Source organism: Brachypodium distachyon, chromosome 1 (assembly GCF_000005505.3).
Source record: "Brachypodium distachyon strain Bd21 chromosome 1, Brachypodium_distachyon_v3.0, whole genome shotgun sequence".
Taxonomy (NCBI): Eukaryota; Viridiplantae; Streptophyta; class Magnoliopsida; order Poales; family Poaceae; genus Brachypodium; species Brachypodium distachyon.
Window position 1 is genome coordinate 43288689 of NC_016131.3, and position 23981 is coordinate 43312669.

A 23981-nucleotide genomic window follows, 5' to 3' on the forward strand; every position below is an offset into this window, starting at 1 on the left:
TTTTTTCTTGTCACTCCGAATCGAACGCCAAGTTAACTGAAATCTTGTATTTCCAAGTCATCTTTTTTCCATATATAATGATTTCTATTTTATCATGCGCTTTTCATACATTTTTAGAATACCAAAAGAATAGAGACTTCTGTTAAGCTTACTCTTAAAGAATGCAAGTGTACAAGAAAAAATGGTGCTTGGTACATCACATACTTTGGCCAAGGTTCATAGAAATGAGAATGCTGATGCTCATCTCCTAGCTCAGTTTGGGCGTATGAGGGTGTGTTTTATTGGTTGTGTTTGTGTACCACAGCCTGCTAATTGCAATGGCAATGGTAAAAGCTTGTAATCTTTCCGCCTTTTAATATGTCTCCCCTTGAAAAAAAAATACCGCTGTACAAGAAAAGACAGCCGCAAAGCATGGGCAAGGCAGGAGGAACACATTATTTAGAGATTCGCCGCAATTAATCCGCAAGGAGCCGTACAAAGAACAGTCCTCTACATTTTGAGTCTATGTGTGGGCATGAAGGAGACAGTTGGGATCGAAACCATCCAAGGACTAAAACAAGCAGAATTTTCTCATTCCGCAGAACTAATAATAAAACAAAATTGTGGACCATGGTTAAAGTTGGATAGATAGAGAAAAAAATATATATCTTTTGTATATCATGCAGCATTTAAGTACTCATAATATGTAGCAACCCAAGCCAGACCCCATCATCTTCAGTCTTGAGGGAGAGGGTAGAGAGAGAGGTGGGTTGAGAGAAGGGGGTAGAGAGAGAAAGAGAGGAAGGAGTATAAATTTTGGGCAAGTGTGGCGTTCTCATTCGGCGGTGGGCAAGCCTCACAAGTCACGACCATATAGAGAGATCACACGGAGGAAAGGAAGCACCTAGCTTGCGCTAGCTAGTTCCACTCCAAGATTCTTGATTGGCAACGCTCCTTTCCTCTCCCTGCCACTGACGGCGCATAATCCGCGCCAGTAGAATCCAGATTTCACTTCGGGCGAGTAGCTAGCTAGAGATCAAGTGCAATTAACTGCAGCCATCAAGCTCAGCTTGCTTGGCTTGGCTTTCTCTGGGCTGCGCCGGCCGGCGGCAATGGAGGAGCAGCTGAGCCCGGTGGCCGTGACGCACCTGCTCCAGCACACGCTGCGGAGCCTCTGCACCAGCGACGCCTCGCAGTGGGTCTACGCCGTCTTCTGGCGCATCCTCCCCAGGAACTACCCTCCCCCCAAGTGAGTCCTCCATTATTTCTTCCCTTCCTCCTCTTTTTTCTCTCCATCATGGGTACATGTAAGTATGTTAACCGTACGTGTTACATAATCAATGTTGGTAGTAGCTGCTGTTTCTTGACTGATTAATCACTTGCCCAATCTGTTTGACCAGATGGGATCTCCCAGGTGTGGCTTATGACAGGACCAGAGGAAACAGGAGGAACTGGTTGGTACACATGGAGTCCTTGTGTAGTTGTTGTTGTATGCTGCACTTCTCCAAATAACTTCTCACCTACGTTTTATGGCTTACTGTCTTTGGGTTTTGGTTTCTTGCAAAACGTTCTCATCTAGGATCCTGGCATGGGAGGATGGGTTCTGCAACTTCGCGGCCACCTCTGCAGCCTGCGGCCAAGACGGGGCAGCAGCTGCTTCGGGTGCGTACTCAGACTGCGAAGCGGCAGCAGCGCAGGAGGTGAAGCAGGGCCTGCAGCCTGAGCTGTTCTTCAAGATGTCTCATGACATCTACAACTACGGTGAAGGGTGAGTGCTACTGGCCGAGATTAGTCGTGGTCAGCTCAGACGTGCTTTGCTAGCCTAAGTAGGTGATCACTGCATGGTTAATTAAGTGTTGATGGTTGCATGCTGCAGGCTGATTGGGAAAGTGGCGGCGGACCACAACCACAAGTGGGTGTTCAAGGAGCCCCAGGAGCAGGAGATGAACCTCATCTCCTCCTGGAGCAACCCTGCTGACTCTGTAAGCGCTCCATCGGAGATTACCCAACTTAATCAACCTACCTTGCATGTACTCATCGTAAATCAGCCAGATTCTTAACTGTTACGCGGATGTTTACAGCAACCGAGGACATGGGAGGCGCAGTTCCAGTCTGGTATCCAGGTACGTACTACTACGTATTTTACGGCTGCTGCCTTGACAAATCGCAATCGCCGGCCTTTCGATCAAAAGCTCTCTCTGCCTCCTCCATCACCATCTGCCTTCTCTGCTGCTGCATCGCCATCGCATCGCATCGCGTGCCCTGCAGCTTAGCTTAGCTTAGCTGGTGGTTCAATTCTTTCTCTTTTCTTTCCTTCCCCCTCATTCTCTCTGTGGTGCGTTGTGCAGACCATCGCCCTGATCGCTGTCAGAGAAGGCGTCGTGCAGCTCGGCTCCATGAAAAAGGTACTCCTCCTACGTGCACTCTCTTCCTTTTCTTTCCTTCCCAGCTCGTGTTTTAACTAGCCACTGCATGCCCGCTGGTCTTTTTCTGACGCTCGTATTAATTTTCCACCGAGAAGGGAAAAGGAAGCAAACATGTGCTGCACGCGCGTCCGTGCACTGCAGTATCAGTATAGCGCGCTGCTATTCGTAGAAAGAGTAGCTTTTATCGTCCTCCTCAGCTTATCTGGCGTGGTGGCACGGCACGAGTAGTAGATTGTGTGTCCCATGCACGCGGTTTTTTGGTTTTTGATGTGATGCTACGTACGGGCCGGGGCTTTCGTTTTAATTTTGACCGTGTGGTGAGTGAGCGCAGGTGGCGGAGGACCTGGGCTACGTGGTGACGCTGCGCCGCAAGTTCGGGTACCTGGAGAGCATCCCGGGGGTGCTCCTGCCGCACCCCTCGTCCGCCGGCGTCTTCCCGGGCGTCGGCGCCGTGGCCGACATCGCCGCGGCCTGGCCGGGCATGATGCCGCCGCCGCCGCCGCCTCCGGAGCTCTACGACCCTTACGGCGCGGCAGCCGTCCCGGGGCCGGCTTCCATGCACATCATGCCGTCCATGAGCAGCCTCGAGGCGCTGCTCTCGAAGCTGCCCTCCGTCGTGCCGCCGCCCGCGCCACCGGCCGGCGCGGCCAAAGAGGAAACGGATAAGGAGCAGGAGGAGGACTACGTCGTGCAGTGCCACGGCGCCATGGACATGGCGAGCAACGGCGGCGGCGAGAGCGCGAGCACTACAAGCACGAGCGCCGCTGGGGGCGGCAGTACGGCTCCAATGGCGTCCTACTTCGTCGACGTGGGCGGCAAGCCCGGCGAGGCCGGCGGGTTTTAGCTAGCTAGGCAAAAGCTTAATTTGAGACCTTGTCTCTCCCCAAGTGTACGTTCGGTGTCTGTGGGTGGCAAGGCAATTCGCAAACGTCATCTTTGCTGTGTTGTTCTGATGGCTTCTCTAGCTAGTGTAAAATTAATTAGTCGTTCAATCAGTCATATATCTCTAGACCGTCCCATTTGCAAAATCGTCATCTAACCCAATCATTCGAGAGTATTTTTGCTCCTCACGTCGGAATGGATCTTGCCGTACATTGAAACAGCTACTGCAAAGTAGTGATTGGATTTGTGGCATTCACACATGTGTATTTTTGAGATATGGTACCTGAGGAAGCACAGCTGGACATGGCAATGGCATGCCCCAGTCGAGACGGCGCGCGCGTCCTCTAGCTCCTCTGTGTTGCGCTCTGATGCAAAGCGTACGTTTTGACTACTCCTTTTCTCCTGGGCCCTAGCACATCTTCTCCAACAACCTAATGCGCGCCTGATAAGACCAATCAAGCTCGGTCACTCTTCAGACGGAGTGCAGAAACGCAGATATTGTTTTTTCAGAAAGGAAGAAGCTAGAGCAGCTTGTTGAAGTAGACGACACCACATAAATCCAGCGGATAGTTAGCGTACCAGAGGATGGAAATACCATCATCAACCATGTGCCAGAACCGCAGATGCAATATGTACGTATCTTGAATAATTCTTGTGCTAAGAAAAACTGGTGAAAAAATCCCCGAAATTCATGAAGGCGTGCTCGATCATAACTGAGTACAGACGTACAGTAGCTCGGAGCTTTATGCTCAGGAACTCCGGAAGAAAAAAAGGGAACAAGGCGGTCTTCTGCCAAGAACTATTGTAGGTTCCTGGCTCTTTCAAACAGCAGCAGCCAGCATTAGCACCGCCCCCACACCGTGTCCCGGCAACAGTGCCACACAACACAATCATCAGTGCGAGAAGAGGACACGAGAGCGAGATCGAATAATTGTTGTTGTTCATGGGCTCATCTCAGCCGAGCAAGTAAAAATGCCCCCCCAAGCAAGCATGCAGCTGTGGGCACTGTCCGTTTCTCCTTTCTGCCATTTAACGGATCCCGCGCCGCTGTCGACGGCGGGCGCGCGGCCACAGCCCACAGCAAGCCCCCGAGACTGTAGAGAGTCTCAGAGCGAGTGGGGGCGGGACGGCATGCAAAGAGGGGTATTGAAGTTTTCAGATTCAGTCAATCACATCGGTGGGTTGGTCTTTGGTCCCGGCCGGGAACAAGCTAATCTGCGGCAGCTGTTAGGGCCCATACGTCATCATGAATGTCCCGAATGCGATTGCCAAGGGGGAGAAGAAGGGGTTTTATACTTCTACTTATATTTATGTAAGATAAGAAACGTAGTGTTCTCTGTCGAGGCGTGAGTGGTGCTTGCAGCTGCAGCTAGATGCGCCAGATCGGTACGATCTTCCCTGGCATTCTGCGTGGGCTTCCAAGTACCAAGAGTTGACTACAGCGTTGCGTCCTCAAATTAAGCTGTACTACTACGTGCGAGTCGTGTAGCTAGGTAGCCGAGAAGGGCGTGATCCGAATCGAAGTGATGTCACAAATAGCTAGCTAGCCCACGCATGTAGCACCCGGTCGTCGTCGTGCCTTGGCCGTTCATTAGTGCCGTCCAGAAACGCTGCACCTGTACGGTCTACGCACTGTTCGTAACGTTGCCGTCGGTCGGTGATCGTGCTCGTACGGCATCGGGCTGAACAGAGCAAGCTTGTTAGTATTAGCCGACGTCCACAGGTTTGACATATATGCACATGCCAACCGAACCAGAGCACGGCAGAGCCGTCCCGTCGGCGTTCACGTACGTACGTAGCGGCGGGAAGCGGTGGTCCTTGGTACGGACACGCACATTTCTCCGGCTCGGCATCGTGTGATCAATACCCCGGGACGCCGGTTTCCTTGCGATTTCTTGGGGGTCTGCGGTGCCGGTCGTCGGGTGGCGGCGACGGGTTCGTAGTAGGCATCCGGGGAAAGGAAGGAAGGATCCGCCGATCTCGTGATCCACGCAAATCATTGGGTTGTTAAGGCCGGAACTGCACGCCGTACTGTTCTTGCGTGCTACTCCAATTGATCGAGTTGGCACGGAGCAGCTTCATACTCATGGAAGGAGGAGGAGAGATTTGTTGCCTCTGAAGCTGGGTCGTTACTCGTTAGGAGGTGGGTCGCATAGGAATTTTTTTTTTGTTTTTACTGAAGAAGACGACTGGAGGGGACCGAAGGCTGCCTTCGTATGGTCATGTTCGGCGCCTTGACCGTTCGGGTGCAACATTCCAAACTAGGCCAGTCCAACTAGAAACTAGGCCTTCGCGGTCATGTTTCCGGCCTTGACCGTTGGGCCCGATCTTTGTCAGACGATCCTATGCAGAGGGCCTCCCTTTCTACGGATGCTGAGAGCCCATATTCATGCATGGGCTTCTTTCTAGGAGAGAAAGAAGAACGTTCGACAGTATTCCTGTAAATAAAAGCCCCAATTTTTCTTTTTCTTTTTCTAGAATACACGTAGCAGCAGAGCAGCAATACAAGAGTCATAGGTTTACATTAGGCAGTGTCACTGTCACGCCACGGTAAACATCTCAGGACCTAGATTCCTATCAACTGCGAACAGATTTGCTCGCCTCCACACACCATATTTGTCTACCAATTTCGACAATGATGCCGCCAACATTAGTTGTCGCAACCTCGAAGACCACATCGTTCCTATTCTTCCATATGATCCAGCACACAAGTGCAGCGCCCATCGTCAATTCACAACGCTTCTTCGCCAGGAGATATGATCCAGCACACAAAGTGTAGCGCCCATCGTCAATTCACAACGCTCCTTCGCCAGGAGCTAAATGGAGGACCATCAGTCACCCAAGGAATAATCTGGGGAAAGAATGAACTGCTCTCTGCCCCAACTGTTGAGGAAGTAGGTCCAAAACCCTACTCCCTCCGTCCAACAATAAGGGACATATTAGGATTCGGTTGATCAAACCTTTGACCACAAATTACTTCATGAATATGTGACTAATGTGATCAAAATCATAAACATAAGCAAATATCCTTGAGTACAAATGTAATGAATATGAATATATGTCATACAATTATATATCAATAGAGTAATTTGTGGTCAAAACATTGGTGAAAGAAAAGCTAATATGCTCCTTATTGTTGGACGGAGGTAGTAGTTTTTTAAGGAAACTTCAAACCGTCTGTTTACGAGAAAACCGTCAATTGCTGTCAAAAAGAGAAAAAGGAAAACCTCCGGTCTCCTAAATCTAAAATCATGAGGCGTTTAATGCACTGAACTAATTCACCCAAAACTTAAAATGAAAGAAAGACTTATACTTAAACACTTAGGGAAACTCCAGCGGGGCGAGCCATTTCGGCTGGAGCGGTCCGTTCAGACCGAAATGGACAAAACACGCCCCCCAACGGAGCGACCTATTTCGGCAATCATCCGCTTTTCGATCCGTCCCGACCCATTTCCAACTCAATTTTGGGTTGGCAATAGGTCGAGGAGGACAGCATCTTTGCGGTGCGCCTGTCCTCATTTCGCTTCTTTTTCCTCCATGGCCCGCATGGGTGGTCGCGTCAGGGGCACTAGCAGACCTAACGAACAAGTGGTATATTCCATCCGGACCGCGACTCAAACACACAAAACAACAAAACGGACCGAAAATGGTTTTACCCGCTGGACCTACGCGAGTACGCGAGGCGCTTGAGCTTTTCACTTTGCGTGTGTTCTCTCCCCCGATAAACCCGCCCGGTCCCGTATCGCACAAAGGTACACGTTCTAGCTCCATCTACACGCCAATGAACAGAGAAAACCGACGAGGTACTACTGAGCGACACGAGAGGGGGCCAGCGGCAGCTACGAAACAAGGTCACCATGCAGTGAAGCAGACGACGACGTCCGCGTACGCCTACGCTGGCAAAGCTTGGGGACTCTGCCGCAGGCCCGCGGTGGCGCCTTGCGCGTCAATTTAACTGAAGACAAAGGCAAAAACACTTTACACGCTATCACGTATCCACATGCCAGTGTCCTGCCCTGGTCCCGTACGTACTCTCCGACTCCGTGTACTGCCGAGGTCAAAGGACGAAACTTTTTTTGCTCACGCAGCGCTTGCTAGCGACAGTCCCACAGCCGCTCGCATGCAGTCGCCGCTGTAGTTTTTTCTTTTCTGCTTCTCAGCTGCTGTAGGTTTCGTTTCTCGGCCCGCGTTTGGAGCTTTCCGAGCTGGACGGGAAGAAGTCAAAGTTCATCGGACCGCGTCGCGTTACTTCTTCGGTAATTTTTGTCGCCAAAAGCTCAGAAACTATTTGGGCCAGCCTCAAATCAACCGAGTACTGGTCAAACAGTTTTGGCCTGTTATGACACAGAGTTTTCGTGACTTTTGTCAGGATCTCGAGGCTCGCGCGAGCCTTCGTACGCATTGGAACCTGTTGTGATTCAGTGAAGAATCTTATGATTCTTTCTACGAATTCATTGACCTAAATTTGTTCGGAGAATTTCATTTTCTTCTACGATAAAATCAATGGTTTTTCTATTTTTTTAGACAACTGAGAAATAACTATTTCTTAGACGATGATAACAACCTTTTGATTCAATCATTGAGATTCGTGTAAGATTAACGTAGGATGAATGGATAAAAAATCTCCATTGAATGATTACGATTGTTGACTGAGAAATAACTATTACTTAGACTACTGAGAAAATAGACACTCCCTAAAATCAAACAAACTTCGTCCAACCATAGAACTCCGCATGGTGTGTCAAAGGCCACGATCACAATCAATTGATGCATACAAAATAACCTCCAAAGCGATTGGTTAGTTTTTCTTTTTCCCTTTTCTACAAAGGAGAATGTTATTATCTTTCAATAACAAAATGTAGTGACACAAAAATTGCTCACCCACTAAACAGGAGCGAAGCTACTCTACATCTACAACCCAAAAACAAAACGAAGTGTGGGAGGAGTATAGAGGTAGATTGCGGGCTTGTTCCGCCGATTCGGGAGATTAGCGCTCCTACCTGACTTTTGGGTGCTTTGACCCCTTTTTTCTTTCTTTATTTCCTTCTTTTGGGTTTTCCTCTCGAGGAACTTCGTTGTTACTCTTTGTAATGCTTCTCTTCTAATCGAATGACGGAATCGATCGTCTTTTCCATCAAAAGAAAAACCGAACACAACTAGGTTTCTTGACACAATCGACAATTTATGAGAAAATTTAATAAAACCACACATCTTGTGCTTATGATTTCACGAAATCACAATTAACGCTAATTTTCTCACGGAACCACTGCCTCTTGAGACATCTATATAACCTACAAAATGCAATTAATGTTTGCAAGCTTGACATGTAAGGTGTCCACATCATCATCCACATGCACATCATGGACATTCAAAAGCTTCACATCACCATCCACATCTTGGTGATCCATTCGAATTTAATATTTTGATACCTAAGATTTTTCATCTTCAAGTTGCATATAAATATTTCACCAAACACACATATTTTCATGATATGTATGTATGTCAATTTTTCTAAGATCTGCAAATATTCAGGTTGACGAAACTTCACTTTTTTGTTTCTTCATAATCGTTAATGTTCATGCACATCAAAAGTACACCTATTGTTTTGTTGCATAGGTATGAATGATACAATCGTTTTTCCTACAATATTCATATTTATTTTACATTAAATCATATTATTATCATTTGTTTATAAAATCATATTCAGACGTGCATATAGATTTTTCTGCGGCAACGCGCGGGGAATCACCTAGTTTCTTCTAAAACCTAGTTTTAGTGTGTGTTGATAACGATTTCGATAGATGGGCCCACATGTAAGTGTCACGTCATCTTTTAACGGGTTTTTGATCTCCTCTGGGTCCGGGGATTGGATAGGGCCGGGTTAACGGGGGTGGGTCGTTGCACGGGTATTTTTCGACATAGACACTTATATGTGGACCGAGGTCGAAAATATTGTCAAACCAAACCCACTAAACTGGAATTTTTGGTTATTTGAGAAGTCTTGTCTCAAGAGAGTTGTGGTTCTATGAGAGAATTGGCGTCAATTGTAGCTCGCTAAAACCCTAACGACAAAATATGTGGTTATATGAAATTTACTCACAATTATCACAATTATCATAGCTTTGTCCCTGTCACTTTTGTGAGTGTAAAGGGTACCTAACCTCCCACTTAGTTTGATCTAGAATGGGCAGACATTTTGAAATAGTGAATTGATTTCTTGTTGTGTCATAAAGCAACACACACAGGTTGCTAACATTCCCAAGTAACAATGACCCCGCCACACAAATAATCAAATTTCTTGTTTCGTGCCACTGTCATGTTACGGTGGTCAGAAAAAACAAACATATTTTTTTAGCTAAGAAATAGAAAATTATGGTGCCGACCTTCGTACTGGCCCGGGCCCGGGCCCTGTGTATGCGGGTCAATTCACGGGGCGAGATGAAGCAGAGGCAGTTTGAAACGCTAGACAGGCCAAACTGCGGCGACCCACTTGCAGTGAGCCGGGGCCCATCCAGTGTGGCTCTGCCCTCGCATCGCATCGCAACCGGCGACCGCGACCCCCAACGATGATTGCGGCCGAAAGCGCGGCCGCACCACCACAAAAATACTCCACCGAGCCCAAGACGCATCACTCGCCACCGCCGTCGCTTTCCCCTTTCCCCCAGCTCGTCTGGTCTCGTGCGCTCCCACCTCACCTCACCACACCACTCTCCTCCCTTCCATTTCCCTGAATTCTTCGGCTCCTCCTCTCCCTCCCCATCCGTGGCTGGCTGCCTGCTCCGTGCCCCCCGACCCAGAGTTCCCGAGGATTTCTTGGGTACCTAGCGCCTTGGACGCTTCCCCTTCCCCGCTGCATCAGAGGGTAGGGCAGGCAGCCCGCCGCTTTTAGGTGCGACTTTGGTTGGCAGTCTTTTGGGCCGGGGGATTGTTGTTGTTGGTTGATTGCAAAAGATCGCATCTCTGGCGGGTGGTAGGCTGTCGGATCAGATGAGATGCGGGGGTGGGGGTCTTCCAGCCCGAGCTTGTAGGAGGCATGGCTGAAGTGGTCTCCTCCTCCTCCGGATCCTACGCGGCGGCGGCTACATCTCCGTCCCCGCGCCGCCTCCATGCCGCCTTCGTCGTCAGGGACTCGCTCCCGTACGCTTACCCCCCTCCGCTGCCGCCGCCGCCGCAGGTGCAGAGTTCCGGCGGGGGAGGCGGCAAGATTAGCCCAGCGGTGCTGTTCATCATCGTGATTCTGGCCGTGGTGTTCTTCATCTCCGGCCTGCTTCACCTCCTGGTGCGGCTGCTCATGAAGAAGCAGCACCGCCGCCGAGGAGGCTCAGCGTCCGCGGTCCAGGGCCCGGGGGAGGCGGACGCGGCGCTGCAGCGCCAGCTGCAGCAGCTGTTCCACCTTCACGACTCTGGGCTGGACCAGGCATTCATCGACGCGCTGCCCGTGTTCTCATACCGGGAGATCGTTGTGGGCGGTGGTGGTGGCGACAAGGAGCCCTTCGACTGCGCGGTGTGCCTGTGCGAGTTCGACGCCGAGGACCGGCTCCGGCTGCTGCCGCTGTGCGGGCATGCCTTCCATCTGAATTGCATTGACACGTGGCTGCTGTCCAACTCGACGTGCCCGCTCTGCCGTGCGGTGCTCTTCGCCCCAGGACTCACAGCCGAGAATAACCCGATGTTCGATTTTGATGAGGGGTTAGAGGAAGGAAGGTTGTCCGAGTACGGCGAGGATGGGTTCGGATTGTCTGGGCACAAGGCTTCAGAGGGGGTGCAGACTCCGGTTGCCGAGAAGAGGGTGTTTCCAGTGAGGCTAGGCAAGTTCAAGAATGTCGGCACCCAGGGTGCTGTTGAAGGTGGAAATGCCAATTCTGCTGTGCTGAGGAGGGAGGAAGGGGAGAGTAGCAGCAGCAGTTTGGATGCAAGGAAATGCTTCTCGATGGGCACCTATCAGTATGTTCTTGGGACTTCTGAGCTCCAGGTGGCCCTCCAGCCGGGGAAAAATAGAAATGGCGCTGGTGGTGCAATGAGAGCAAGACCTGGTGGGATAAGTTCTGTCAATGCTGACATTATGGAGGGAAAGAAAATTTGTGCACGGAACAAAGGCGAGAGCTTCTCCATGTCTAAGATTTGGCAGTGGTCTAATCTGAAGGGCAAGTTACCTGCAGGCTCAGATGATTGTTCAGAAGCAGGGAGCCTTCCATGGATGAAGAGAGGTGGCACCGGAGATAAACCGAACATGTGATGTGACTCTGTACTGTGATACTAGCTAATATTTCTCTTGTTAGTGTTACTCAATTAATTCCTTACCTATAATCATTCTAGTCTAATTATGTTCTGATTTTGATTGGAGTTGGTTAATCTCATGGAGGGATAACTTTTTGGTAGTCATGTCAGCTTAGTGTATTGCATGAAGATGGGATTGATCATGTGACATCTGGTGCTTGCTGCTTTGTTTGTGTTCTTGTATTGGTTTAAAGCTACTGTCATATATCTGAAACATTTCTTACAAAATTGGTCAATTGTAGTTGGCATTGACCTCTGACTCCAGCCTTGACATTCTTTAGAGCAATAGATGAAAAGCCATTTATTACTTGGGTCTTTTTTCAGTACTAACTACATCTTCTGAAAACGCTTATGGATAGTAGAGCATTCTAATTTTGGAAATTGTAAGTGTCGGTTATCCCATAGAAAGGTAGCGTGAAGAATATATTTTTATGGTTAAAAATTCTTAAGCTGCTCACCAACAATCCAAAGATGGTGTTAACCTATTGATAATTGGCATTAAGTGAGTATTTGATCTATATTTTTTGTTTCAGTTACCTGTCTGATCTGAATGTATTAAGATCTTACTGAATTGTGATGGATGGATCAGATACTTGTGGATGCTTGTGCAATGAAAGGAATGATACATGCAGAGGCTGCTGCAGAAACAATTGATGTGGGGTAGATGGGGCTACTTTAGGAAAAATGGCGAGTTTATTGTGTGGATTTGGGACGGCCTTGATGGGCTGAGATTAAATTTGTAGGATCTATTTATGAATTTTCATGTAGGTCATAAATCTGATGAATTGTTGCAAGTATACTTTTCCCATTCACTAATACCATTTTGATCCACTAATCTTTTGATATGGTTTGAGTAAAACCCATGTTACTATTATGAGCAATTGTGCTTCGTAGAATAACCCGTTAATGTAGAAGTAGAAGGACATCGTATAAAAATCACTTGTAGAAGTTCCAGAAACTGTATGTGGCTGTAGTTTGCCAGAACCTACTGGTTCATAGGTTTAAATTCATGTATCTAATTGCTTATTTGGTATTTTTCCTTTTGTGATAGTTGCTGCCAATCAAGTGTCAGTCAGATACTGCAATTTTCTTATTTAGTCAAATTGCTCATGTACAAACTTATGTTCCTGACTGTCAAATATATAAGGGTGTTGACTGTATTGTACAACTCACATGCAGAATAGCAATACAGACTCTTATTTTAGATTTCTAAATTCAAGTTCATGGTTGATTACTGTCTAAAATTTGAGTTCATGCCAATGGGGAATTGGTTCCTATTTCCTAGTGTTCCCCTCATCTGTCAATCTGATGCGCATAGTGATTGACATCTACATACTATAGGAACTTCTCACGATTGAGCCTTCATTCTTTTACCAATTATTTATTTAAACTCTAACTAAACATATTTCTTTTGCCTTTAGTTTGTCAGTCATTTGCTGCCTTTCTCAATGACTTTTCCTTCGATAAGCACTTTCTGGGGTTTACATTCCCCTTTCAAGAATCTCTTTACTCACAAACGAAATGATAGTTTGCTTTATCTTGATAGAAAGCAAAAAAGATGGAACAGGAGAAAGCAATCGTCATGCTTTGCTTCATTCCTGGGCTGGCAGAGACCTTTATGCTGGGAGTATAGATATGCCAGCTTATTTCAGTGGGATTTGAATTTTCTTAACTTTCAATAGCTTCACAGCTGCCATCTATTTGTTCTTACTGGTTAAATGTAACGTCTGCTGCTGTAATATTTTGTGTTTCTCGGCCATAATTGTGTGAGAGAGATATCATTTTATTCACCTTAATTTTGATACATTTACAGATAACAAATTGTATGTGTTTGTACCAATTAAATGTAATGCCGGTGCTTCTTGGATGCTTAAATTTCTTTCTTCAGCTCATTTTTCGTTTTGTGACATACAGTGATTTCACTCTTTATCAATGTAATATCAATGCAATGTTGACCTATCTGCATGTTCACGCCTTCTGCTTTGGTGCTCCATCTTTGATGACCAGCTAGTCTTTGTTAGTTTTTTGTGTGCTTAGTGTTATCGTTTTTGCAAGAATTGATATCAAACTGGATATTATCCTCCTCTAGCTTCTTGCACCTTGTGGTCCTGAGTGGATCCAATAGTTAAACATGATACCATATCTTGACAAGAGAAATTAAAAAAACGGGAAGGTGCTTAGTGAAGTGGAATTCAGTGTCATGTCGTGTGGATCTCAAGAGCCAAATGCATTTTCCTATCTGCTCTTCCATCTTTGTGTCATATTTAGTCGGATAGCAATAAGAAGTGCCAGCCTCTCATGCCTCCACTAGTAATACAGGCATCATATGCAATCTATCTAGCATTTTGTATTAACATCTGATTATGAATCCGTACATGGACAACTATTGCCGTACCAAACACACATGCATTTCACTCATTAGTTAATGCTGATCCAGAAAATTATTCTTAATAACCAGATCTGATATAGTTGTTTGTTCTGACATCTGATGCAGCTGCTTTGAGATGGGTTCTTCAGATGTCCACTCCCAGATTCAGGCCCCAAAGATTCTTTTCATGAGCAGTGTTTCCAAGTCTCAGAATACTGGTGAGCTTCAGGTCCCACATGTGAAGATCGGACGAGCCAGGTCAGAATAAATTACTGTTCTCTTTGTGAAAGATGGTGGATACTAGTTTCAGGCTTTCAGCACATCCGTTGTCCTTTTTTTGTTAATACGCAGATGCTCACGTGTAAAGGCTAGTTTCATGCATGATTGAAACGGACAAGAAGAAACGTTGGAGGTTTGCTATTGAACATTCGTTCCAAGATGGTCATACGTGTTCTGGTTTTTTCTGTCTCAGGGGCTTTTATCTCACTGCTGTCAGGAAGTCAACATCCCCTTGAATTCGTGAAATAACAATATTATGATGAGTCAATTAGTCATCACATTGGACGGTATAGGTTTTTGGATCGCATCAATCAACACATAATTATCAGCTTTTGAAACATGAAGTTTCTGTTGCAACATTCATCCCCAAATTGTATCTTGGCAGGTAGCTTTTATCTGATTGGCTGGTCAGTAAGTACTCAAACACCACAGCTACGGTGCCTATTAGTTTTCAAGTTTTGTTACAACAATATGATGCCCGCTGATTATTGATTGACGCTCCCAAAGCTCACCCTTAATGTAGGAAAAGAAGAGCTTGCAGTTCAGTAATTTTATAGGAAATAACGGCTGTTGTATGTGTATGTTTTTGTTGCTGCGATTTTTTTTTACTGTCCACCATACAGTAGGCTTGGTAAATGGTGGTCGTCACTGATCTTTAGCCCGTTCAACTTAAAAATAGCAGCACCAATTATTAGTTTAACAGCAGCACCAATTAGTTACTAGAGCGTTGTGCATGTAGTCAGATCACAAGAGTATCATTCCCATTTTAGACGCTACAGATATTGAAAATTAAGCAAGGGAGCTGGATTGGCCAGATGTTACCATCAAGAGTGGGAATATTACATTTCCGCCATGGTTGGATTCTTCTGAATTGTAGCTGTCTGAATCGTCCGAATCACGCATCATATTGTGACGGTGCAATCCATACCTTAGATTTTTGTACTACTATGAATTTCAATTCTTAGATTTTGTTTTCTTCTTATTATCATAGAGATTGTTTGATTTGCAAGATTATAAACCTTACCTACGAGTCTACTACGACAGCTACACCAAACACATAATAGCTCATGAATAATTTGGCTATGGCGCATGCAAACAACTTCTATCACTGATTTCTGCGCTTTGAATTCATGTGGCATACACCATGCCATTGCAATGACATCTATGTTTTTAACTTTAATTATTTTCTGTAATTTCTGGGTTGCAGAGAGTCCTAAGGACTTCTTTGATTTGTAGTAAAAAGAAAAATACAGCATTGCAATGTCATGTTCACTTGACTCGTACATAATTTTGGTCGCACTAAATTTTGTTTGATCGAACCACAGGAAAAACAAAGGATTCTTTTCAAGAGGTTAGACTGGATGATTTTTATATGAAATATAGTGCAAATGAACCCTTAGAAAGAAAATCATATAAGATTCAATCATACAAATCAAATGACGTATGGAAATTTTCTAAAAAAGCACCAAGTTTTCTATGAAAACCTTTTAAAGAAGCTCTAATCATGCCCGGAGTTCTGTTATAAACATAACATATTTGAAACAATGGCAAAATGTAGGAATTCTGGAGGATAGCAAAATTTAGCAATTTTGGAGGATAGGATTCCTATATGAAAAAATTCTGTAGTGCCGTTTGGAAGGATTGGCTATCTAGATTTCTTTGAAATCCCTAGTTTCATAGGAATTTTGGAGTTAAACAAACGCAATTTCTTCCGTGGTTTTTTCTTCCTTGTCTACAATTACCTTGTTTTTCTCTGCATGACATCCAAACCACGCTTTTCAAAGTTTGTTGTGTTTTTCCTTCCTCAATTCCAGTTGTTTTTGAGTTTATATATGCTCCAAAATGGTGGAACATATACCTTTCTATCCAAATAGACCCTATCCACGCAAATTGGCCTCAAAGACATTCTTCTTTCGGTTGGGGACTGACCCTGAGACCAAGACCCATCCCTCGTCTGGACCTTTGTTCTTCAATAAAAATACTGACTCCCGAGGCCAGCTAGGTAATATTTCCATTTTTCAGAGAAGAACTGATCTTTCAACGACACCAGCTGCAGCTGAATTAATCGGACCCTCGTAGTCCAGTCCAGTACAGATCCAGTCATGCAAACCTGTCAGTTTGTTTTAGACCAGACAAAGGCACGCAACCCAACGCCCGAACAGCGCAACAGGCCGGGATTTGGCACTGGCCAAGGAGATGTCACTGTCCAAACCCCAACACGCATTGAGATTTGAGATCAGCAGCAAGCCAGCAACATCATACTCCTATAAAAATGATTTCTTAAATACTCCTACGCTGGATTGATGCAACTATGCAGACGTGATTGGCGGATTGCACGAATCGTGTCGGCAACGCCAAGATCCCTACCTCACGGGGTGTACCGTGTGGACAGCCAGATGAGTGGCAGTTGACACCGATGGATATTGGATGCCCAGCGGTTGCAACCTCTAAAAATTAAATCCAGCATTTGCGAGCATACAATGTACTGGCAGATTTGCTCTGCCAATTTCTTGGGCAAGAAATTCAGTTCTTCACATATTTATGAGATATTGAGATGATATATAGAAGAAATTGCATCCCAGATCCTCAAACTTGACAGTCATGTTCAGTTTCATCCATTAACTTGCAAACTTTAAAAACGAGACTTTAAACTTGGCAAATTGGTTCATTTTAGTCCAAATCAACGAATTCATGATTAATTCGGCTAAGCTGGCAACTAACGTAGACATGGCTGGCATAAGGGGTCATTTTTGCAAATTTTTAAGCGATGGAGTATTCCGTTTAACCCCATGAAAAGTTAGGTCTCATACCCGGTCCACAAAGCCAAATCCTTCAAAGTCTTGAACCGATGGTTCAAAAGCGCCGCCAGCTGCTTCGTCGTATAGCAGTCAACACCACTGCCCCCATCACCTCCCCCGTTCCCTTAGCACACCGATCGCGAGAACGTCGCCGATGTAGGACCGAAGTGGGTTCACCGGCGAGGGAGGTGACTCTATCATGTCTTGGCCCTAGAGATGAGAGCATATCGTGGCCACAGGGAGGATAGTCAGAGGATGAGGAAGTGTATTTTGTGAAAATATTGTAGTTGTCACCTCCTCCAAGTGAGGGCTAGACCACGGGTTCGAGACCGAACTCTTTCAAAGGGTTAAAATGGAAGATTTCATCGTCCAAAAATTCGCGAAAAGAACCCGTCCAAGCCAACCATGTCCACATTAGCAGCCAGCATGACCGAATTTAGCCCGAATTCGTCGATTTGGACTAAAATGAATCGGCGTGTCAAGTTTAAGGTCTCGTTTTTCAAGTTTGCAAGTTAATAGATGAAACTGAATATTCCTGTCAAGTTTAAGGACCCGCCATGCAAATTCCTCTCATATATATGTATGTATACAAGCGCTAAAACGCGACTGATGAACAAATTCTGTGAATAGTACGACAAAATTGATATTTTATACAATGACAATGCAAAGAAAACGAAAGAATTGAACACGCACCAACGGGCCTATGGACACCATCTATCGCCACCACCATCGCCAGGAAGGAAGAAAGGGACGTCCCAGCCTTATCGTCTCCGACCGAAACCCCCACTACGACAGAAGAATCGGTGGGTGTGCCGGGCTGCCGTCAGCCAGTCAGCCCCGCGCGGCGACGGCGGGGGGAGTGCGCGGCGGCGGGTGGTGGAACAGCGACGGCGCGTCGCGGCCGCCGAGGTCCATGGACGACCTGGCGGAGCCGGGCGGCGCGGCGAAGCGCGTGGAGAAGTCGCGGTACCCCGCGAAGTCGCCGCCGGGCTCCGGGCTGGCGGGGTGGCCCTCGTCGAAGTTGAGCGCGTAGTTGAGCGCGTCGTAGTTGAGCTTCCTCCCTACGCCGCCGCCGCTGCCGTGGCGGGTGGGCCCGCGGCGGAACCGCCGGATGAAGGTCTTCCACCGCGGGCCGGCCACCAGCTCCGACCACTCCCGCACCTTCATGAACGCGTCCACCCCGCGCCGCCACCACCTCCGCCTCTCCGCCCCTGCTCCAGCCCCTCCTCCTCCTTCCCCTACGCCGTGCCACCACTCCTCGTCCGGCCCGGCAACCGCGCGGCGGCCGTACGAGGACGATTGCCACGGCGCCGAGAAGCAGCAGCAGCGGTACCGGCCGCCGGAGAAGAAGGCGGCGTCCGCTTCGTCGATACCGTTCCCCGCCGCGCCGCCATGGCCGCCGCCGCCGCCGTCACCGGCCTCCATGGGGAGATTTTTCTTTCTTGGGGAGGGGATGCTTCTTGGTGTGGTGCGTGCGCGGAGGAGGGGAACGAAAGGAGAGAGGCGCGAGGGTTTTATTGGAGAGGCGGTTTCGGCGGCCCACTTGCTTGCGAGGAGGCGGGGCCCCGATTGAACCCAACTGCCATCCCTCCGCCTCGTGACGTTACGAAGCCCGGCGGCCCACATTTCGGGGCCGTCAACGTCAGTACGCGGCGCTGTTTCACACGATACGTACGTGGCGAATGTTCACCTCAATGGCATATGGGTCCCACTTGAGGGGTCACCAGTGTCAGTGGCGATAAGGGCAACTGCCAATAAGAGCATCTCGAAGGCACTCTCAAGTCCCAAACTCTCTCAATTTGTCCATTTATAAAATGTTCGTGGACAAAAATGCAATCTAACGAGAAATCTCCATTTCTCTTGTTTAAAAGGTGTCTATCTTCTCATTTCTTTCTCAAATTTCGGAGAGAATAAGGGTATATGTTTGGATCTCAAGCAAAAAGTCTCCTAGCCTTGCCTAGCAAGGTTCTGCATTTGGAACCTTCAAAAAATTGCATTTGGAACCTTCAAAAAATAGCAAATAGTCTGGGATAGCAAGGAAAAGCTTGCTGCGCGAGGAGAGCCGAATTGGCTCGCTCTCATCGGCAAGAATTCGGACGCACATTCTACGCGATGGTAACTGTTCTAGATAATTAGAACCGACTCGCAAAAGCTAGAATACTTCTGGTGAATCCAAACAACTAGCTCAACTAGCCCAGCAAAGCCATGATAGACTTGCTGAGCAATAGCTGGACCCAGCTACGAACCAAACACATCCTAAAGAGTCTACACTTGTGCAAGATCTGTTCATCTTTTCTCCGTTGTCCGCCTAACCAACACATCATACATTCATGAGGATGACAAATGGGGCTCTCATCGGACAACAAGGTGTTTTGTCCACCCTCGTTTATCCAAACATCCCCAAATTGGCAATTAAGGTGGACAAATGGAGTCTCACCCTTAAAAATGTCGTATATTTATATTTTTCATGCGTGGAGATCGGTGTGGAGGACCGGGACGGCATGGCAAATTGGCAACGCGACTGACTGTTTATTTGTAACACCACTACTGCTAGACAGACAAATACGTGAGGTTTCGTTTTATTTGTTTATTTTTATTTTTATATCCTTCATAATACTAAGGAGTGTGGTTACGACCCAACTACGGGGTATCTTACAAGGTTGTCTTCTGTCACGTTGGACAATGAAACCATGCATAAAGAAGACACATGTTTGAGCATGTGAGAAAACGGTGGAAAATCTATCAACCATATATTTTTTCCAGGGAACACACTCGCCATAAGTGAGTTTTACCATTGCAAAACACCGAAACATGTCACCTTCAATTGGAGAAGGGTAAGACGGCCAAATTTAACATAGATATAATGGCGAGAATGAAGCCTCACCAAGCACCTTTTAGGACCGGTTCTTTTTAGCTTCATCTTCTGCAGAAACGGCTTAAGCTTCTCTGTCCACAGAAACAGCTGTGGAGAAAAGCTCCTAAAACACTAGACTCCAGTTCTTTTCAGCTTCTGTTGTAACTAGCTTATTGCGTGAGTTTTCTGACGGAAAGTCTTCGGTACCCCTCTGCCCCCCGTGCTGAAACGAGCGTTCCATGCTCTTCTCATCCACAAAATTCTACCATTAACCACCTGAATCACATGAATCCGATCTCTCCATTAGACCCAAAAAAATCATGCTCATCCAGAGTTTACACAAACAACAAAATCGAGTTCTCTGTATATTAGAATAACATTCACACAAACAACAAAAACTCTACTCAAACTCTAAATCAAAATTTCTACTGCTCCTACGAAGAGCACGACGAGGTGGTCGGGCCGGAGGAACATGACACAGAGGAGGTGGAGGTCGTCGATCTGATTTCGGAGCAGATGCAGTCCGCGGCCGTGCTGAATTCCGGCGGCAAGGAGGAGTACGGCGGCGGCGGCTTCGTGGGGTGGCGGACCGGCGGCTTGGGGATGAATCCGGCGGTCGTGTGGCTTAATGGGGCTCGAACCAGCAGAACCAGCGGGGCCTTCTTGCGGCGACGGACCGGCGGACAAATCCGCGGCGGCTCGGCATGGGGACGGAGGCAGCAGCCGGGGGACGAATCTGCGACAGAGGCGCCGCGAAATAGCAGGGCGGCGGCGGAGGTTATCCCGGAGAGGCTGCCGGCGTCATGGCTTCCGACAGGCGACGACGCAGCACAGACTTGGTGGCGGCGGCTGCTTGGGGGAGGAACCCTAAATTCTTGGCTGGAGAGGAGGACAAGAGGATTAGAGGAGACAGGAGCAATGGGGAAGGGCTATCTGGAAGAAAGAAAGAACGAATCGGTATGTACCTGCGGTGGCAGTTCTCTTGTAATTGCAGTGACCTTTTGGGGCAAAGAAAGGTGGGATTTTTCAGAAGCCCGGGAAGTTATCCTGGACCAGCGTTTTCTCGTAGGAAGGATTTTGAGGTTTGGGCTGCTCCTAGAAATTGGTTGGAATCGAGCTCTTTTCGGCTTCACCTGTGCTGGACCTAAAAACTGTTTTAGAAGCTGAAAAGAACTGGCCCTTAATAGCTTGCCATGGAGCCGAAGTAAGGAGACTTCTCTGATGTCTTAACATACTCCCTCCGTTTGGGTTTATAAGGCTATATTGAAGTTTGTGCCACACTTTGACCAACAATTATTCAAATTGTATTTAATATATGTATATAAAAGTTATACCATTAGAAAGAGTTTCTAATACGAATCTAACAATATATCTTTTGTGCCGCAATAATTTCAGATTACCAACATATTTTTTGTCAAAATTTGGCATAAAATTCCGCGTGGGCCTTGTAAACTCAAATGGAGGGAGTACCTAGTTACTCCAAACCACTCTCTTCATTTAATAACATGCCACACCATCAAATTGCTTAGTTGACACTACTTGTTACCATCTATGTTACTCCTATTATGAGCAGTCTAAGCAGAATTAGCAAACAACGCTCTAAACCAATGGGTATATGCTAGCTTTGCCCATGTGTATGGTAGATTTTCCGGTCAAAATTTAGTTTAAATATTTATTTTCTTGACGCTTGTGGTGGAAGAAGAGCGTGACAAGCTCTCATAGTATAACCCATCACAAAATTTTGTACAACTATACCAAAATTTTCTTCCTAGGAACATCCTTCCTAAAAATTGTTTGAACAATAGGCAAACATAATTGGTATAATGAGGTGAATTCAGTACATGTTTGCAAAAATTAGCCTTCTCCTCTCTTTGAATTTATGTTTGTGCAGGACTATATGGCCATTTTGTCAAGCATGCTTATCTATTTTCCTAACCGTTTGATTAAATGGAAACTAGGTTCAAATATATAATGAAATTTTTGTTTACGAATATTATTTTTGCGACAATGCCACAAACTCGTATGAGTGCAAGGAGCCTAGGACACAATATATAAATGTTATAATTTCCAATTTTCCATCTCAACAGGGTCACACACAGAAGTAGCCAAAGTTTGAATGCCAAGGAGGAAAGCGAGCCATGATGTGTGAGGAGAGCATGATGGTAGCCAAAAAAAGACTTTGTCCTCCATACTCAGTCTGAAGTTTACATGAAACGGTTGAAAATATAACATTCTATCAATGTCCATGTTTCTGTTGTTCGTACCAACACACGTGTACTTTATTAGTTGTGCATCAATATAAGACTTGCATACCCATAAAGAAAATAATAGACACACATAGACCAATACACATTCAAAAGACGTAATTTACACAAAATCTCATTAATTTGGCATAATTTTACGTAATTAATATGAAAACTATGGCGTAATTAATACAAAATTGTAACACATAAATATCATTAATATGGCATAAATTTGTGTCTATATTGGTTCATGGCCTATATCAATACGCGCCTGGCTAAAAACGAGTAGTATACAATACATGCAAAAGTAGCAAACTGGTGATTCTAATGACTCCGTACCTAGCGGTGCGTGCAGAGGCTGCCACGTGGTGTTGGACACCTTATTAATATATTCCATTGATATATGGTATCATCAAACGCTATATGGTATTGATATTCATTGATACTCAAACTAGGGATGCGTGGGGGCCCTTGTATCGGAACCACGGATGCAGCCCACGTGGTGCAGAGGTTGCCACATGGTGTGGAGTATATGTACATTAGTTAGACTTCAAACTAGAGATGTGTGTGTGGGGGGGGGGGGGGGGGAGGGGCGGATATAGCGAGACTCATCAATGATATATGGTATTGGTATATGATATGTGAAAAAAATATTTATTGGTATCATATATATTTTTGAATTATAGTAGTACATGATATTGGCTCGTTTATCCCGTGGCAGCCTCTCCAAGCACAACTAGAAACTGTTGAGGAACCGATCGATGGGGGGGGGGGGGGGAGGGCCACCGATACGTGCACCTCCCTTCATCTCCCGTAGACTCGTTCCTCCACTTAACGTTAGTTGTGGGCTCTTATCCCCTACCTATTGGGCCTATATAAAGGAGAGGAGGCATACCTTGTACGTACTGTTGAGATCAGAAATTAATAAAGAGCTCCTGTTCCTCTCTATTTCCTAGTGTTCATCTACTTTACTGTACTTCGTGATTGTGTGTGATCGACTCCTTCGACTACGATCTTGGTGTGCAAGCCCGGGACCGGCCAGCCGGCAGGAGTTGCACAACATGTTATCAGCACGAGCCTCTACCCCGAGCCTTCATCGAGTCTACCCCAAGATCTCGACAAAATCACGGAGGTATTGGATCTGAAATTTTATTGCAAAAATGGATTCCTCTCTGCGTTACGATTCAGTTTTTTCGATTAGTTTCTTTTCGTTGTATTTCACCTCAAGATTGGATTTTCCTCACGGGTCGCTTGCTGATCAAGTCGCCGACACAATTGCCGATCAATCCCACCGCATGAGGGACTTGTTGACCAATTTTTAGGGGAGACGGCGCCACGCCGTCGAGCGTCGCACCGCCGGCTACCGCAGCCATGAATGGCAGTGAGCCGTGTCGCCCAATTTTCCCATCGCGAGCGCCACCCCCGCTGCTTCTGAGCGCGAGCACCACCCCTGCCAGTGCGCGAGCGCGCACCTCCCGTGCGCCGGCCGCCGCCGCCTCAGGAGCGCGCGGGCACGGACTGCCATCGTCGTCGCTGCCGGGCACGCGAACCGTCGCCGCCGTGCCGGGCACGGGCGTGAGCCGCCGCCGGCTGCTGCAGCCTCGAGAGCGACACGGGCCGCCAATGGAAGGCGCGCGCGGGCCGTTGCCGGGCACGCAGGCCGCCGTCGGCTGCCGGGGTCACAGGCGCGGCGCGCGCGGGCCGCCCCAGCCGCCTCATGTGCGCGTGCACCACCGCTGTGTACGCGCGAGTGCCGCCGTGTGCAGGCCGCGCTGCTTCGGGCATGGCTGGGCTGCCGCCGCCGCCGCTAGCCACCCTGCCGCTGCTGTGCAGCCGCTGCCCGGGGAAACCCTAGGGGCTGGCACGGCCGGCCTA

At 47.2% G+C, this 23981-nt stretch overlaps 3 protein-coding genes across 3 annotated transcripts; 2 read left to right on the forward strand and 1 right to left on the reverse strand.

The window, feature by feature from the left end:
- The first annotated feature begins 693 nt into the window (after positions 1 to 693).
- LOC100832604 (protein RICE SALT SENSITIVE 3) lies at positions 694 to 3470 on the forward strand. The gene is made up of 7 exons (XM_003560830.4): positions 694 to 1228; positions 1380 to 1433; positions 1559 to 1747; positions 1856 to 1961; positions 2061 to 2102; positions 2328 to 2384; positions 2737 to 3470. Exons 1-7 carry the CDS (start codon positions 1092 to 1094, stop codon positions 3247 to 3249), a joined length of 1098 nt encoding a protein of 365 aa, XP_003560878.1. The 5' UTR covers positions 694 to 1091; the 3' UTR covers positions 3250 to 3470.
- Positions 3471 to 9903: 6433 nt separating this feature from the next.
- LOC100830087 (RING-H2 finger protein ATL46) lies at positions 9904 to 11828 on the forward strand. Its single transcript, XM_003563988.4, has one exon. It carries the CDS (start codon positions 10321 to 10323, stop codon positions 11521 to 11523), a length of 1203 nt encoding a protein of 400 aa, XP_003564036.1. The 5' UTR covers positions 9904 to 10320; the 3' UTR covers positions 11524 to 11828.
- Positions 11829 to 16677: 4849 nt separating this feature from the next.
- LOC100833226 lies at positions 16678 to 18663 on the reverse strand. Its single transcript, XM_024457621.1, has 2 exons — positions 17703 to 18663; positions 16678 to 17219 (listed from the first exon to the last, which is right to left on the reverse strand). Exon 1 carries the CDS (start codon positions 18633 to 18635, stop codon positions 17841 to 17843), a length of 795 nt encoding a protein of 264 aa, XP_024313389.1. The 5' UTR covers positions 18636 to 18663; the 3' UTR covers positions 16678 to 17219; positions 17703 to 17840.
- Between the last annotated feature and the right edge of the window lie 5318 nt (positions 18664 to 23981).